This window comes from Alexandromys fortis, unplaced genomic scaffold, assembly GCF_014885135.2.
Source record: "Alexandromys fortis isolate MF-2015 unplaced genomic scaffold, M_Fortis_MF-2015_v1.1 scaffold_40, whole genome shotgun sequence".
Taxonomy (NCBI): domain Eukaryota; kingdom Metazoa; phylum Chordata; class Mammalia; order Rodentia; family Cricetidae; genus Alexandromys; species Alexandromys fortis.
The window spans coordinates 6,101,110-6,116,156 of NW_026067966.1; the positions used below are offsets into that span (position 1 = coordinate 6,101,110).

Sequence of the window (15,047 nt, forward strand, 5' to 3'; positions counted from 1 at the left end):
ACATTCTCATCCCCCACTTCTGTGGGACTCAGGTAGTACTCAACAGCAACCCTGAGTTCCCTGGAATTAAAAACATCCAGAAAGTGTTGTCTTATATATGCAAGTGAGCCTGAAAATTAGCACACATTTAGTAGTCTTTTCTTATTACAAAAAGAGACAATAAAATATGATAAGCAATACAAATTAATTTCAACAACATAAAAATATTTCATCACCTTTCCTCTTCCTGAACTTCTTATTTGTTATTGGACTTAATGTAATTGTTTTTACACTATAGTCTTTGACTATACTTATTATTTCTGTGAGTTCCTTCTGTCTTAATCTGGTGACTCAAAGGCAATAGAAGAAGAAATAAAAGGATTACAGAGAGGTGAAAGTCAATCAAATTGACCACTATTTACTGGCTATCCAAGCCTTGATAGTTGTGTTAAATGTGGAGAGAGACAAACTGAGTTCTGTCTTCTAACAGAACACCATTCATAGATCCAGGTGTTAACAATATAGAAGGGTTTAAAGAAAAACCATAAAAGGGGACCAATGGTCATTTTAATAACTAATATGCCGTATAGTATTTCCACAGTTTACACTTAGAAGATGCAGTCCAATAAAAAAATGAAAGTATATGTTCTTTGTCTTCTAGAATAAGTGCTATTTACCCATACAACACAAAGAATGTCTAATGGTGTTTGAAAATCTCAGAGCTTTTTTTTTTCAGGTATACAGATGGATAGATAGTATCTTATTCACTGTTCTGTTTCTGTAAAGAGATCCAGAGACCAAGTAATCTCTTATAAGAAAAAGCATTTAATTGGGGCCTTGCTTATAGTTTTAGAGGTTTAGCCCACTATCATCATGTTGAAAAGAGGACAGTGGATATGGCAGGCACGGTGCTATGGAAGTAATTGAAAACTATATCCTGCCATTCGGGCCGAGAAAAAACTGGGCTTGACATAGACATTTGAATGTTCAAAGTCCACTTCCAGTGACACAATTCACCCAACAACCAATACGTTCTAATTCTTTTAAATAGTTTGACTCACTGATGACTAAACATTCAAATATTTGAGTCTATGGGGTCCATTCTCATTCAAACCAACACAGGTATATAGATGATAAACAGACAGACAGACAGATAGGTAGGTATGTAGGTAGGTAGGTAGACAGATAAAGATACATTTTGCATAAAATATTGATAGAGTGAGTCATTCTACTTGTGAATAGAGAAGGCTTTGTGAAGGAAGTGATATTTAATTTGCCTTTGGGTTAGCTTTGCTAGTCTGGGCTGTAACTACAAGAGTGAAGCAGTTTCAGAAATAGTGAGAGGTATCACAGATAGAAGAAACAGTAAGTAAACGTCAAAACAAGTAAAGATTTTTAGTTTCAGCCATAGAGGTCTGGCTAAGATTTCCAAGTAAAGCTGCAGTGGTAATTATTTTAATTGATTGAAGATGTTTCTGGCTGTGAAGGAGAGATGACGATATATGCATATCACAAAGCATGTACGTGTGTGCATATGTGTTGGAGAGTAAAAAAATGAATAAAGAAATGACAGCAAGTGCATGGGGTCAAAATGGAAAAAAAATAAGCAGAAAGGAATGTGTCAATCTTCCACACCCACTTCTTGGACTAGATCTGAACCTTAACAGAGTCAGAGGCTAAAGTTGTCAAAGAAGCTCCTTTTTACTGAACTACTTGTCATTTAGGGTCTCAGTAATAGCTATTATTGCAGCTAGGGGCAAAATACGGTGAGGAGTTCAGGAGCAGAGAGGCACTTCTCCAAGACCGTGTGGAAGATAACAGCATTCTGACACACCGAGGAGGAATGGAAGGACACCATTCAGCACTGGGAACTATTCTAAGCACCAGCTTGTAAAGTATGAAGAAATAAGCCTAGGGAAAGACACGGATATTTCTAGCTCCAGACTCAGATTACAAAGATGCTGGTATTAACAAAGATTCCACAGAAATAGAACCACTGTAGTTTCATGAACTTCTCTGAGGCACTCTAAAGACAGCAGACTTCAAGAAGCAAACACCTTTAAAATAATAAGAACCTACAAGTGTTCTGTGTGTTAACTGAGTAAAAACCCAAAGAAATTTGTATCCTTATAATTACATCATAGATGACCTTAGTTAACCTTGTAACACCAGATACTCAATTGACAATTTCTCGACATTTACAATAATGGAAGAGACTGATCTTTAGAAGTAGTTGGTCAGATTTGATCCTTTCATGGTCATACTGGGCTGAAAAAAAATGAGCAAAGTTGTTAAGTAGGAGTATCCCCTAGTCTTGAGGTCAAGGTTAGAGATAGGATTCTGTCCCTGGGGATATACAACAGTTAAAACACTGAAGTATATTGAAATGGGCTTCCACGTTAAAATGTGGATTAAAAAGGCAGATGGAAGCTGTGCTTCAGATTTTTCTGAGTATATTTTAGAGAAGAATGGACATGAACAAACAGAGTAAAGACCAGAGAAGTCTGTTGGAAAATGTCTAGGAGACTTTCAGAGGGAAGATGTGAGGCTCTCCAGGGCGATTTTCTCACAGTGACAATGTAAGCATTTTCTGCTGAGCACTCGGTCCACTAAGGCCAAGAGGAGACAGAGGAAAAACTAAACTGATTGGCTAAGATTGCAACTTCTTATGCAGGAACCACATTGGCTTAAATGACCTAACAGCCTTTACTAGTCTGGGGATTTAATTGAAACATACTCATTAAAAAAAAAAAATGGTCAACAGAGGCTTTTAATATGTCTCAGTGGTTAAGAACCTTTGCTATTCAAGAAAATCACATTTCAATTCTCAGAGATTTCACAATAATCTGTAACTCTAGTTCTAGGGGATCCAATATCTTCTTTCTTCTGAAGACTCCAGACAGGCACATTGTACACAGACATACATTCTGGTCAGGCATCCATACACATAAAATAAAAATACAATTTTTAAAAAATCAATTAAAAACCTAACTCACTGATTCATGAATTTACATTTTAAAAAGTGACTATTGAATTTCTTTAGGTCTCCACAGTGGCACAATTTTGCTTTGTAATAAGGATACCTTGTAGAAGTTGATATAATTGACATTAGAAGGAACGTTCTGGCCACAGTGTCTCCAATCTGAGTTTTACATCTTTTTGCCGATAGGATCTAATTCTGTGAAACTACAAACGATTACACATGAAACCTTTCTGCTCAATTATAAGGGGTCATACATTCAACATTCTCCGTGTTGTGTTTGGGTATATTTTCTCAAGATGTATGTTCAGAGAGAAGTTGAGCTTCTATCAGTTAATCTAGAGGTTGCGGTATTAATAGGTTGCACACTTCATTGATTTTTAATTAATTTTCACCAAGACACAGAGGATAACTACCACAGCCCACAAACATCTCCTTTCTCATTGCAATCCACATCTTTATTGATTGGCTGCTTAAGGAGCAGAAGCAATCCATTTTAAGCACACCTCCCTGTGAGAGTGCCTGCGTGGGGATGTTCCAGAGTTCACTCCTCCCATTGTAATCATGTTGGCTAGAGGTCGCTGACAGGGAATTTATGCGGCTAGGCGGGTATTGTATTGGTCCAGGCAGATGAGCTTTTGACACGACATTTATTCATTATGAAAACAAAATCTTCTCATGTGTACTTTTTAATTTACCTTTCTCACCTTGCTTTAGCCTTATTGACGTCACTCTTTTGTTTCCTTCAGAATCACAAAGACGTTATCAAATTGTGACTTTCCAAAAGCTTGGAAAGCGCAGTTAAATCAGATTTCAAAAGAAAATACAGGAAACCAGAGAGGAAAGTTTCATTATATTCACCAGTCCTAGAAATCTGTAGATGGTATTTCCATTTGCTCCCTTGGGACACAAATGCCAGAACCTGGGGTTATCCTAATTGATGCAGGACTTGTCTTTCTCCATCCTGCCATTGGTGGTGTAGATTTTAAATCTGCTATGCCCACACTGTAAAGAAAAATTCTTTCTGTCAGAGAAATTTCTGTTACAAAATTTTGGTTTTTTGGTTCATATAATCCAACTACAAACATGAATTTTGTGCTGATTTGAATTGCAGTAGACACCTGGTCAGCCTAACAAATACTACAAACAGAGTAGAGCCCTGGTAAGAAAGTAACTGCCATGGTCCTGTGTTTGTGGTCAGGTGGTATAAAAAACCAACTGAGACTAGGCATGCTGGCACCTGTCTGTAATCTCAGGATTTGGGAGATCAAAGCAGGGGAATTAATACAAGTTCAAGGCCGACCTCATCAGACTGACTCAAACAAACAAAAAGAAACCTATTATGTAAAAATATCACACACAAATTATCTACAGTATATAATACTTATTAATGATAATATGTGCCAACCTTACTGATTTATATATTTATCACTCTTTCATTACTGTAGTTTGTCCCTTCTATTTTTTAATTGATTTTTATTGAATTCTATATTTTTCTCTGCTCCCCTCCCTGCCTTTTCCTTTCCCTTCGCCCCTCCCCATGGTCCCCATGCTCCCAATTTACTCAGAAGATCTTGTCTTTTTCTACTTCCCATGTAGATTAGATCTATGTATGTCTCTCTTAGGGTCCTCATTGTTGTCTAAGTTCTCTGGGATTGTGATTTGTAGGATGGTTTTCTTTGTTTTATGTTTAAAAACCACTTATGAGTGAGTAATATGATAATTATCTTTCTGGGTCTGGGTTACCTCACTCAAAATGATGTTTTTTTAGCTCCATCCAATTGCCTGCAAAATTCAAGATGCTGTTATTTTTTTTTTCTGCTGTGTAGTACTCCATTGTGTAAATGTTCCACATTTTCCTTATCCATTCTTTGGTCAAGGACAATTTAGGTTTTTTCCAGGTTCTGGCTCTGACAAACAAAGCTGCTATGGACATAGTCGAGCACATGTCCTTGCAGCACGATTGAGCATCCTTTGGATATATACCCAAAAGTGGTATTACTGGGTCTTGAGGAAGGTTGTTTCCTAATTTTTTTGAGAAATCACCACACTGACATCCAAAGGTGCTGTACCAGCCTGCATTTTCACCAGCAATGCAGAAGTGTTCCCTTTTCACCACAACCTCTCCAGCATAAGGTGTCACAGTGTTTTTTTATATTGATCATTCTTATAGGTGTAAGATGGAATCTCAGAGTTGTTTTGATTTGCATTTCTCTGATGACTAAGGATGTTGAACATTTCCTTAAGTATCTTTCAGCCATTTTAGATTACTCTGTTGAGAGTTCTCTGTTTAGGTCTGTACTCCATTTTTTTTATTGGATTATGTGTTCTTTTGGTGACCAATTTCTTGAATTCTTTGTATATTTTGGAGATCAGACCACTGTCTGATGTGAGGTTAGTGAAGATCTTTTATTCTGTAGGCTGTCATTTTGTCTTATTGGCCATGTCCTTTACAGAAGGTTTAGTGTAGTTTATCCCTTCTACTTAGAAAATCATATGAGTAAATCATATTTACTGCAGAGATTTATCATAACTTGTCAATGTGTGGAGGACAAGTGAATGCTAATTGCTCAACCCAAAATGAGTATCTCTATCCCCCATCCAAGGCTCAGAAAGGTCATGGAAGAGGGGGTGGAAGGAGTGTTAAGAACTGCAGGACAGGAAGGAGTGATTCTGTAAAGTACTGTCTTCGGGACAGAACATGGCTGGCACACCCATGAACTCACCACATCAGTGGTTATCTACCCAAAAACCTGTAATAGACTGGGCCTATCTACATTCCATTTAGTTAGGAAGGGGGAACATAGGGCTTCTAGGATCCTGCAAGAGCTATAAGCAGTTAAATGTTGTAGTGAGAGGAAGAATCATATTCCTCAGAAAAATAGTCACTGGCACATTGCTCCATGCAGCCAAATAACCCCCACCCATACTTACACAGGTAACCCTGTACACACACACACACAAACACACCATGTGTGTGTTTCTCTCTCACACAAATAGTTGTAAAATAATTTATAATCTTTTAAGACAATGTTTATCATGTGATTCTGACTGGCCTAGAACTCACTCTGTAGACCAGCCTTGTCTTGAACTCACAGAGATCTGCCTGCTTCTCCCTCCCTAGTGGTAGAATTAAAGGCATGAGCCACCACATCTAGCAAAATGAATTAAAAAAAAAAGAGAAGAAAGTTAAAATCCACCACATTTTATTTTGATAGCAGCCTTGTACATTTTGAACTCATCAACTCTCTTCCTACATCAAGATTGACTCACACCATCTAGGTTTGAATAAGTGTTCTCTGTGATGTTTGTCTAATAGCAGAATTGCCTGATGAGCTCTTTTTTATATGTGTTCAAATCATTAAACAATGTACCAGCATAGTTTGACTTGAAAGCAGCTCCATCCTTAGGGAATCCAGCAGAACTGGATAGGTTTGTATAGAAACTGCAAGAGTATGTTCTCTACAAAAGTTTCCCCTTTCAATTATTGCAGTACTTGTCTCTTTAAGTCAATCAACCAAATATTTTGACTTGTTAGTGTTCTTTATGATTTTATCATCTGTTGACTGTAGTTATCTCGATATAATCACATTGGGAAAGGTTTAAGATCACTGTTTACAAACAGGCTATGGTCAGCTCTTGGTCCTATGATCTATACTATGCACTAACGGCAATCATGGGGCAAGTTCTTTTAATGTTAAAGAGATACAGGATTTTTTTCAGGTGGTAGTGATGCAGGTCTTTAATCCCAGCACTTGGAAGGCAGAGGCAGGCAAATCTCTATGACTTTGAGGACAGCCTGGTCTACAAAGTGAGTTCTGGGAGAGTCAAAGATGTTACACATAGAAAACCTGTCTTGAGAAACAGAAAGAGAGAGGGAGAGAGAGAGAGAGGGAGAGAGAGAGAGAGAGAGAGAGAGAATTCAATAATCATTGATACAAAAATGGACAATAAATTAATAAGGATAATAATTTTTTTCTATATATCTGTCAAGTTTTTTGTCAAAACTTTTGTCTGACCTTAAGAGAAAATTTAATGCAGCACTGAAAAGTGATAAGCTGGGATATTTATCAACATATATTTGAATTTAAAGCAGCATGAACAAAGCATGCCAGTGTAATCCATGCACTATGTATTAGAAATAGCATAAACCTCCACTTAAGACAAATTAGCTAAAAAGAAATGAAGATATGAAGGGGAGATTGCAAGGACACACATTAAAAATAGCCTCATGGATTTTTACAATGTATACAGGAAAGAATCTGGGTGGAGAATACAGAGAAACTGTGATGGTAGAATATATGGATTAAAGAGCATAACAGGCTTTAGGGGGAAAAAATCCTGTCTGTCAGAGATCCTGATAAAAAATTATGGGGCTATCACACACATTTTACTTCACAGAAAGAGTCTCTAAGCCAGGCTTGTATTTAGGAAGGATTTTTTGGCAAGGATTTCTAGGGAAAGCATGTGCTTTAGTGAGAAAAGCAATACTGGACAGAGAAAACTGCGGGTAGGATAAAGTTGTCATTTCCAATCTCATGGAGTGCCCTGGAATTGGAACAGCTCTTCAAAGTGTTCCAAAAAGGTATGGCTTTCTTTGTTTTGTGAAAAAGAAAACACCCAAAACAGCTCCATTGTGCTTAGGCGTGTCAGTGCCCCAAGACTGATGCAGGTAACACCATGAGATGAAGATACAGCAGTATATGTGTGGCTCTGAAGTGCTTTGAGGAAGCACACAGTTAGACCTACTACAGAGAAGTACTGGCACGGCATTGCTTGGACTAGTTTTAGGAAAGAAATGAATCATATTTTATTAATTTTTTATTAAATGACTGAAAACTGGTGCTTTTCATATTTAAAAGTCCTAAAGTCTGCAGCCTAACACAGTCTTAGTAAGAGAACAGCTGCAATAGGAAATATGATAACTAACATGAGGACTGTATTAGCCAAGACAATCATGTGACATGCCTGGTTCATCTGAGAAGAGGAAGAGGTAGAAATCAAATGGAAAGCTTAAGTTGCCTCCCAGCAACGCTGAGTAACGAACGGGCGGATTCCAATAGACTCTTCTCCTTGCAGCTATAACTTCAGTAAGAGGAATGAACTTGAGGTTATGTATTTGTTGAACAGATTCATCTTAGTATATTGAATATTCTAAGTATTTTTGTTATATGATACCCTGAATCCTCAAGATAGTCATTTAAACCCTCTGCCCCTTTTCTGTCTTGTATGGAATGAGTACTTGTGGACATACGCTGCTTAGCAATATGCCAAGTCATTCTTCCTAACAGCTCTACATTCTCTGTTCTCTCTACCACCAACTCCAGTGTGCAGAAGACTCCCCACTTGCCACATTTGCAGAGTCTCCATAGCTTCCCTTCATGCCCAATTCGGATACATTAAGTGGCTTCACACAAAAAGCTCCCTTTCTTCTCTTGAACTCGCTCTTACCTTTAGCCCTAATAGCAGTAGGCATTATATCTGGAGTTTTCCTGCTAAGAATTGCTTTTAGAAAGAGAGATTTTCATTAGACTTTGGATTTCCCCAAGATTCCTGCTATTTAAAATGAAAATAGTTGTTTTTGTTTGTTTGTTTGATGTGCTTTTCCTCACTCTGGAGATTAATGCTTGAGAGCTGACTGTAGCCTGAAATTTTCAGCTCCATGCATGTTTGATGAAATTGTAACATGAAAAATATTAGAGAAAATATTTATTGTCACAAATTGCCCTGTCCCTGCTGACTTCCTTCCACGTTCTGCAGCTGGGAAGAATGCATTTTTACATTTAATAAAAGCACAATAATCATCCATTTTAGCTAGAAGGCTGTAACTCAGATGTCACTACGTGGAAAAGGTCACTACCAGGTAGGTGTTCATCCTTGCTAGGAATTCTAAAGTTAGGTGTTACATTGATTTTATTTTCAGACAACAGCTCATGTGAATTGATTACAAGTCAGACATTAAAACTTAAATTAACTGTAGGAAAAATTTCCCTTGGAACTTTGTATCAAAGTGTAGTTTCAAAAACCAAAACTAAAATTTTGCTTTTTTCCAGCTAGTTTATGCTTGCTGTGATGTGTATTTTAAGAGGTGTGATAAAGCTTGGTGTAAGTCAATGTTCTAATTGGAGCAAGAAAAGGAACATAGGAAATGACGCTAAAAGTTCTGAAAAACTCAGATGTAAGACTCAGGTCATGAAGTCAAAAAAGCGTCCCTAAATCACAGTTCCCCACAATCCTCCTCCATACTGTGTGTAAGGGTGCACAGTCCCCTACAATTCTCCTCCATGCTGTGTGGTAAGGGTGCACAGTTCCCTACAATTCTCCTCTGTGATGTGTGTAAGTGGTAAACAGTTTGGTAATTTTATTAACTCATGGAAAACATTTGTCAGCATTAAAGACTTTTATAGTTATAGTTATTCGTGACCTTTATCTTCAGTAACTTGCTGAACACTGTGATATATTTATGAAGAACACCAAATCTTCAGTATATTCCCTAGATAATTTTTATATGTAAATAATATTGTGGGTGAATCATTTTTAAAATGAGACTTTGAATAGTAATAATTCTAGAATAGTTTTAGGTACTGTAGCACTGCAAATGTTCTTTGAATGCTGTGGTTTAGACATTTATTTAAAGGAACAGGGGAACTTACTTAGAGCAATGTTTGTCTAATTGAGGATTGTTGATATTTATCCGCAGAACACAGGTGAAAGTTTGCGAATTCTACAGTTACAATAAACCACTTACTAAGGGCTTTATGTTGTACTTAATCTCCACAGCAGGCTGGCAAGTAGATGCTATTGTGGTTCTTTTAAAAGGAGAGATGAGGTGATAGAGAGAGAGGTTAAACATCTTGCCCGGATCACATCTAGAACTTTGTAGGGTTGGGGTTTGTACCAGAAAACTGCCTTTAGAATATATAATCTACCCAATTCTCCATTTTCTATACCACGTGGCCTAAACAAATTGAAAAACTCAAAAAGTGACTAAATTATAAGCAACTTTATGATTTAGTTAATATTAAATATACTTTTTCTTAAAAAGTCAATCAACTCCATTGTGCCCAGAAATTCACATAGTTAATAATATTTTTTTCTGTAAAAGTATGTTTTATAAAGCAGTAAGTCTTACCTATGTTTGTTAATTTTTGTGTGCCCAAATTTAAATCCATAGGTTTTAGAATCCTAGTAGATCAAATCCTTCTATCTCTTGCTCATTAGTTAGATCACTTGCACCAGGTGACATGACCTCAGGTAATCTTGGCTTTCTCATATTTATAGTCGAAGAAAAATGGGGCATGCTTCACAAAGTTAGGTTGCCCCACAGATGTAGAAGGGTTTTATTTAGCACCCACTGTGTCCGAAGTGTGCTGAGTTAATAAGAACTGTGATGTGGATGTTCTCATCACGCTCTGTCCAGACTTGGTCAGCCTGGATCATGACAAAACCCTCAAAGCAGAGAATGAGGTTTCCTATCCAGCCAGTGTTGTGTCCTCTTGTAGTGAACAAACTTCTCATCTTCCACTTCCAGGGACTTCAGACAGCTCATTTTTGTCACAATTACTTCCAATAATTGTCTGTCGTCTTAGTTGCACCCTGCTAATTCAAAGAATAATATTATTTTGAAAGAACTTAAGTGAAATTTTGACTCTAATGAGTTCTTCACGTCAGAAAAAAAAACTCCTATCTTAATGACTGTATTGTAGAAAACCTTTTATAAGCAATGCGAAGACAATTCAACACTCTAATTCTGGGTGTGAAAGTGTGATGAAGGTGGAGGCATACCTAATGACTTAGAAATGCCTGCACAATGGTGCCTCGGAGTGAAAAAGAAACCATACAAATGTATCTTGATAAAATAGTAATAGCCTAAGCTTCTGTTATTAATAGTACTACTTCGGTCGAGATGACAGGGTGGAGAAAATGATATAAATTTTCAGTTGGTTTTCTGAATGGAGTTCTCAATATTTTGATTGTTTTCTTCACAAGTGGTAGTAAGATTCAAGATACTCTGCTATCTGGTAAATTTTGTAATGGAGAAAGTGAAAGAACTTTTAGAACTTTGAACTTTTCTCTGAATTGCAGAATGTGTCAATTTTAAAAGTGTCTAAGGGGTTAAAAGCGTATCTCAGCAGTTAAAGACGTATACTGCTCTTACGAAAGACTACAGGTCAATTGCAAGCACCTACATACAGCAATTCATAACCAACTATAACTCCAGCTCTAGGAGATCTGTTGCCCCCTTCTGAAATCCATGGGCAGCTGCACTTGTGTGCACATATCCATGCACATATCATAATTAAAAATGAAATTAATCTTTAAAAATAAAGGCATTTAGTCTATCTGACTGCTATAACAAAATATTATAAATCAAGTGATTTATGTATAATGGAAATTTGATGGTACTCAAGGCTGCCAAACAAATTTGGTCCCACTGACCTGCTTCCTAATCCTAACCATAGTCACCATGATTGCACTCAGAGAAGAGAAGGGATCTCTCTGGGGTCTCTTTTATAGGGGTGCTTAGTTTCCCAAAGTCTCCTTCTTTATCACCTAATCATCACTGAGGCCACCTTCGTACCATAACTTTCAGAGTTTAGAGTTTCAACACATGAATTAGGAAGAACCAAAAATATTCACACAATTGCTGATTTTAATGTGTCACTCATTGCTAATTGTACGTGTGTGTGTGTGTGTGTGTGTGTGTGTGTGTATCTCCTTTTCCACTGCATGTATTTGTAGCACAAATATACTTGCTGGCAAAAATCTTATACAATTGGACAAACTAAATAAACATAAAAGGTCTTATAAGAAATATAAAATCTATTTCCATTTGTATGTTAGTTGAAAGAATTGTCATGTGTGTAAAAGAACCAAAATCACTCTCCTTTCCATGACTCAGTTTCCAAGGATGAACCTCTTAGTCTGTAACTATGCCTTGAAATTACCCTCTCCTTGGTAGTCCTTCAGCCTCAGTCATTTAGGTATGTAGGTATGACGAATCAGTCATTTAGGTATGTAGGATCCAGAGAAATGAAAGACAGAGGGAACTGAGTATGGTAGGATCTGAAATAACTGGAGGTCAGGTATCCTTAGCAAGGCATAACTGTTGTTCAGATACAACGAATAACCCTTACCTATGTGAAACTAAGAAAGCAAATGGAAATGGGTAAAACTTAGGAACTAAGAATTCACGGCTCTCATTTCCAGCTTGCATATCATGGCAGTGGTTCCTACCGTGGGCTCCATTTGTGTACAGTCCAAATCCATTTCCTGTATTGGCATCAGAATGATATTTCCAGGAGTGTGGTAAAATTTGGACAGCCATCCCCTTTGAAAGAAGACTTTCTGATCACGACGGTGTAGACTGTAAAATACAGAAATCAAAATTCACATGAAGTCCATGACACATGCGTGTGTTTCTTGGATCTCTCTTACTCTTAGTCTCACTGCTCACCAATCCCCTCCCCGTGTGTCATTTTTCAGACATACAGAATGGCATGCCTTTGGCCAAGTGCACATGTTAATTAGTCTTAATTATTTGTTCACTTTGCCACACTCTTTCTCGCCAAGCCTTAGCCTGCTTGGGGACCTCTCTCAGTTCTCTCCCCTCTTGTCTACTTGCCAGACTCATCCTCAGGATGTAGCTTCTCTTCAGAGCCCTATATGCGTCTTTCCCATATGCGTCAGTTACTATTTATTTCTCCCACTTTAGTAATTCACCTTCTCAACTTTTATTGTATGGACCTTATTTGATTCTTTTTTCACCTCCCCGGTATCCAGCACAGTATGCAGAACACAGTGTGTGCTGCGTGTACATGTAGACCTATGCATCAGTATACTGACAAAAAAGTATACTGCTTCCTATGGGCTGATATGTGGGGAGGAATAAAGAAAATGATGTTTTTTTTAATGAACATTCTTTAAAAGGACAGAATTATTTGGAAGGCTGAGAAAATATGTCATCTCCAAGGCAATAAGCTTATTTAATTCTGATCCTTTAAGACCCAAAAGAACCGCTTGTTCTCGGATTTGCCTTATTTTTAGAATATCCTACCTTATGTCCTAAAACAGTACTATTTAGGAAAGAGGGCAAAAATCCCATAAATACTATTTGTGAGTTGATCTCAGAAAGCATGAGTAAATGCCGTGTCACCTAGCTGTTGACTGATTGGACCATATCAGAAGGTATCACCACCAGTTGTATTTGATGGGCCTTTCAGTGGATGCTGGCTCCTAGAGCTGTGTGAAGCAATCTTCTCTTTACACTACACCAGGTCTATAGTTCATAATGTTTTGACCTATATGATTTATGTGTCTGTTTTCCACAGCTTTGTTTTGATATCAGAAACCATTAATCCTTCAGAGCTGTGCAGGTGTAATGCTAACTGCCAACAGCAATGATTTGTAATTGGAATAAGAATGTGCTTCAGTCCTTTTATTATAATTCTGATATGCTTTTGAATGACCATATTTTACAGCTGAAAAAAAATCAAATATACAATTCATTCACATTCCTCAGTAAAACAACATGTTCACTCTTACCTAATCTAGGCCCTAGCTTTCTTTCCTTGGTATGTAAGGTGTAACAACACTTATCTACTTGCTTGCTGAAATATAACAATAAACAAGTTATTATTTGTGTGAATCAACATTCTTATAAATATATAAATTAACAAGCTTTCTTTCCCACCATCCCACCTCATGAGAGCAATCAGCAATAAATTTTATTTTTAATTTCCCTGCATGGTTTTAAGAAGATAACATATTAAAGGCTAATTTGTAGGTCATTATAAACTATGTCCTCTCATTTGTGAGGTCCTATGATGACAACTAATGTCATAGAAGCCTTTTATTTAAAATTGGACTCTCTTGGACCCCTAGGGTATCCTTTATACTGTGCACAATGAGTAAAAATAATACAATTCTTTATCCTTGAGAGATCTATGCAAATGATTTTGGTGCCATCAACCCTTGAGTGAAAGCTTTTTAGTTATGGATAGCTGTGCTTGTCTGGAGTGACTGTGTAGGAGGAAGATGACATGAAGCAAAAAATACAGAGAAGAAAATGATGAGGGGTCTGTTGGTTAGTTCAAGTCTATGCTAGCATATCTATTAAAACACCTGCACGCCTCACTAATGAAAATGTTTGCAAAAGGATATCAGGTTCCTGAGAAAACAGGCATACATTTAACTCATTTTCAAATCATTCATTCTTCTTTAGAGAAACTATGGGGCAAAAGCCCAAAACTTATCTGCAGTTTGCCGCCTTTCCACAGCAAATTATTATTATTATTTTTTAAATTTTAAATGTATTCCAGGATTCTGCCCTCACTTTGAGAAATGAAGTATTCCAGTTTACAACACAAAGAACATCAGATGCTAAGTGACTCTCTTTATGGAACTTGATTTATTTTTTTAGGGAATGATGTACCTGGAAGAAAGACGGCTTGTTCATCGGGATCTGGCAGCCCGTAACGTCTTAGTAAAATCCCCAAATCATGTGAAAATCACAGACTTTGGACTAGCCCGACTTTTGGAAGGAGACGAAAAGGAATACAATGCAGATGGTGGCAAGGTAGGTATAGTGAAAGGAAGATAACTCTGTATCTCTAATAACGACAACTATGTGATAATCCCTAAGACTCAGGATATGAACCTTTAACACAGGGCTGTAAAGACTGTCCCATTGATCCTGAGACTACAGAACTATTACAGGATGACAGCTTATGTACTGAGAAGCTTAGGTACTAGTAACAATCGTAATTCATTTGAAAATTGGCCATTCTCACTTCTAATCTCCCTAGAACCAAAAATCATACCTTGCAATTACCAAGTAAAGTTACTTTGATTTCACTTATTCCATAGTGAATGATTTACCTACATTGCTTATTCCTTGCCTGTACAACAAAATACACACTAAGCTACTAAAATTGAAGGTGAACCCAGTTCCATCTTTAACTACCTTTTGCAACCCTCTGTCTGACAACTGTGTTTCTGGATGCCACCTCATCATATAGTTTCTCCCATATCTTAGTTGTAAGTCTGTCTTTAACTGATTACTCCTCAGTCTTGGCTAATTAATTAG

At 37.2% G+C, this 15,047-nt stretch overlaps 1 protein-coding gene across 1 annotated transcript in view; it reads left to right on the forward strand.

Annotated features, from left to right (window-relative positions):
- The window catches only part of Erbb4 (erb-b2 receptor tyrosine kinase 4), a 1,076,399-nt gene that overhangs the window by 1,005,316 nt on the left and 56,036 nt on the right, over positions 1–15,047 (forward strand). The window contains 1 exon segment of the mRNA XM_050154172.1: positions 14,382–14,537. Coding sequence (XP_050010129.1) covers positions 14,382–14,537 — 156 coding nt within the window.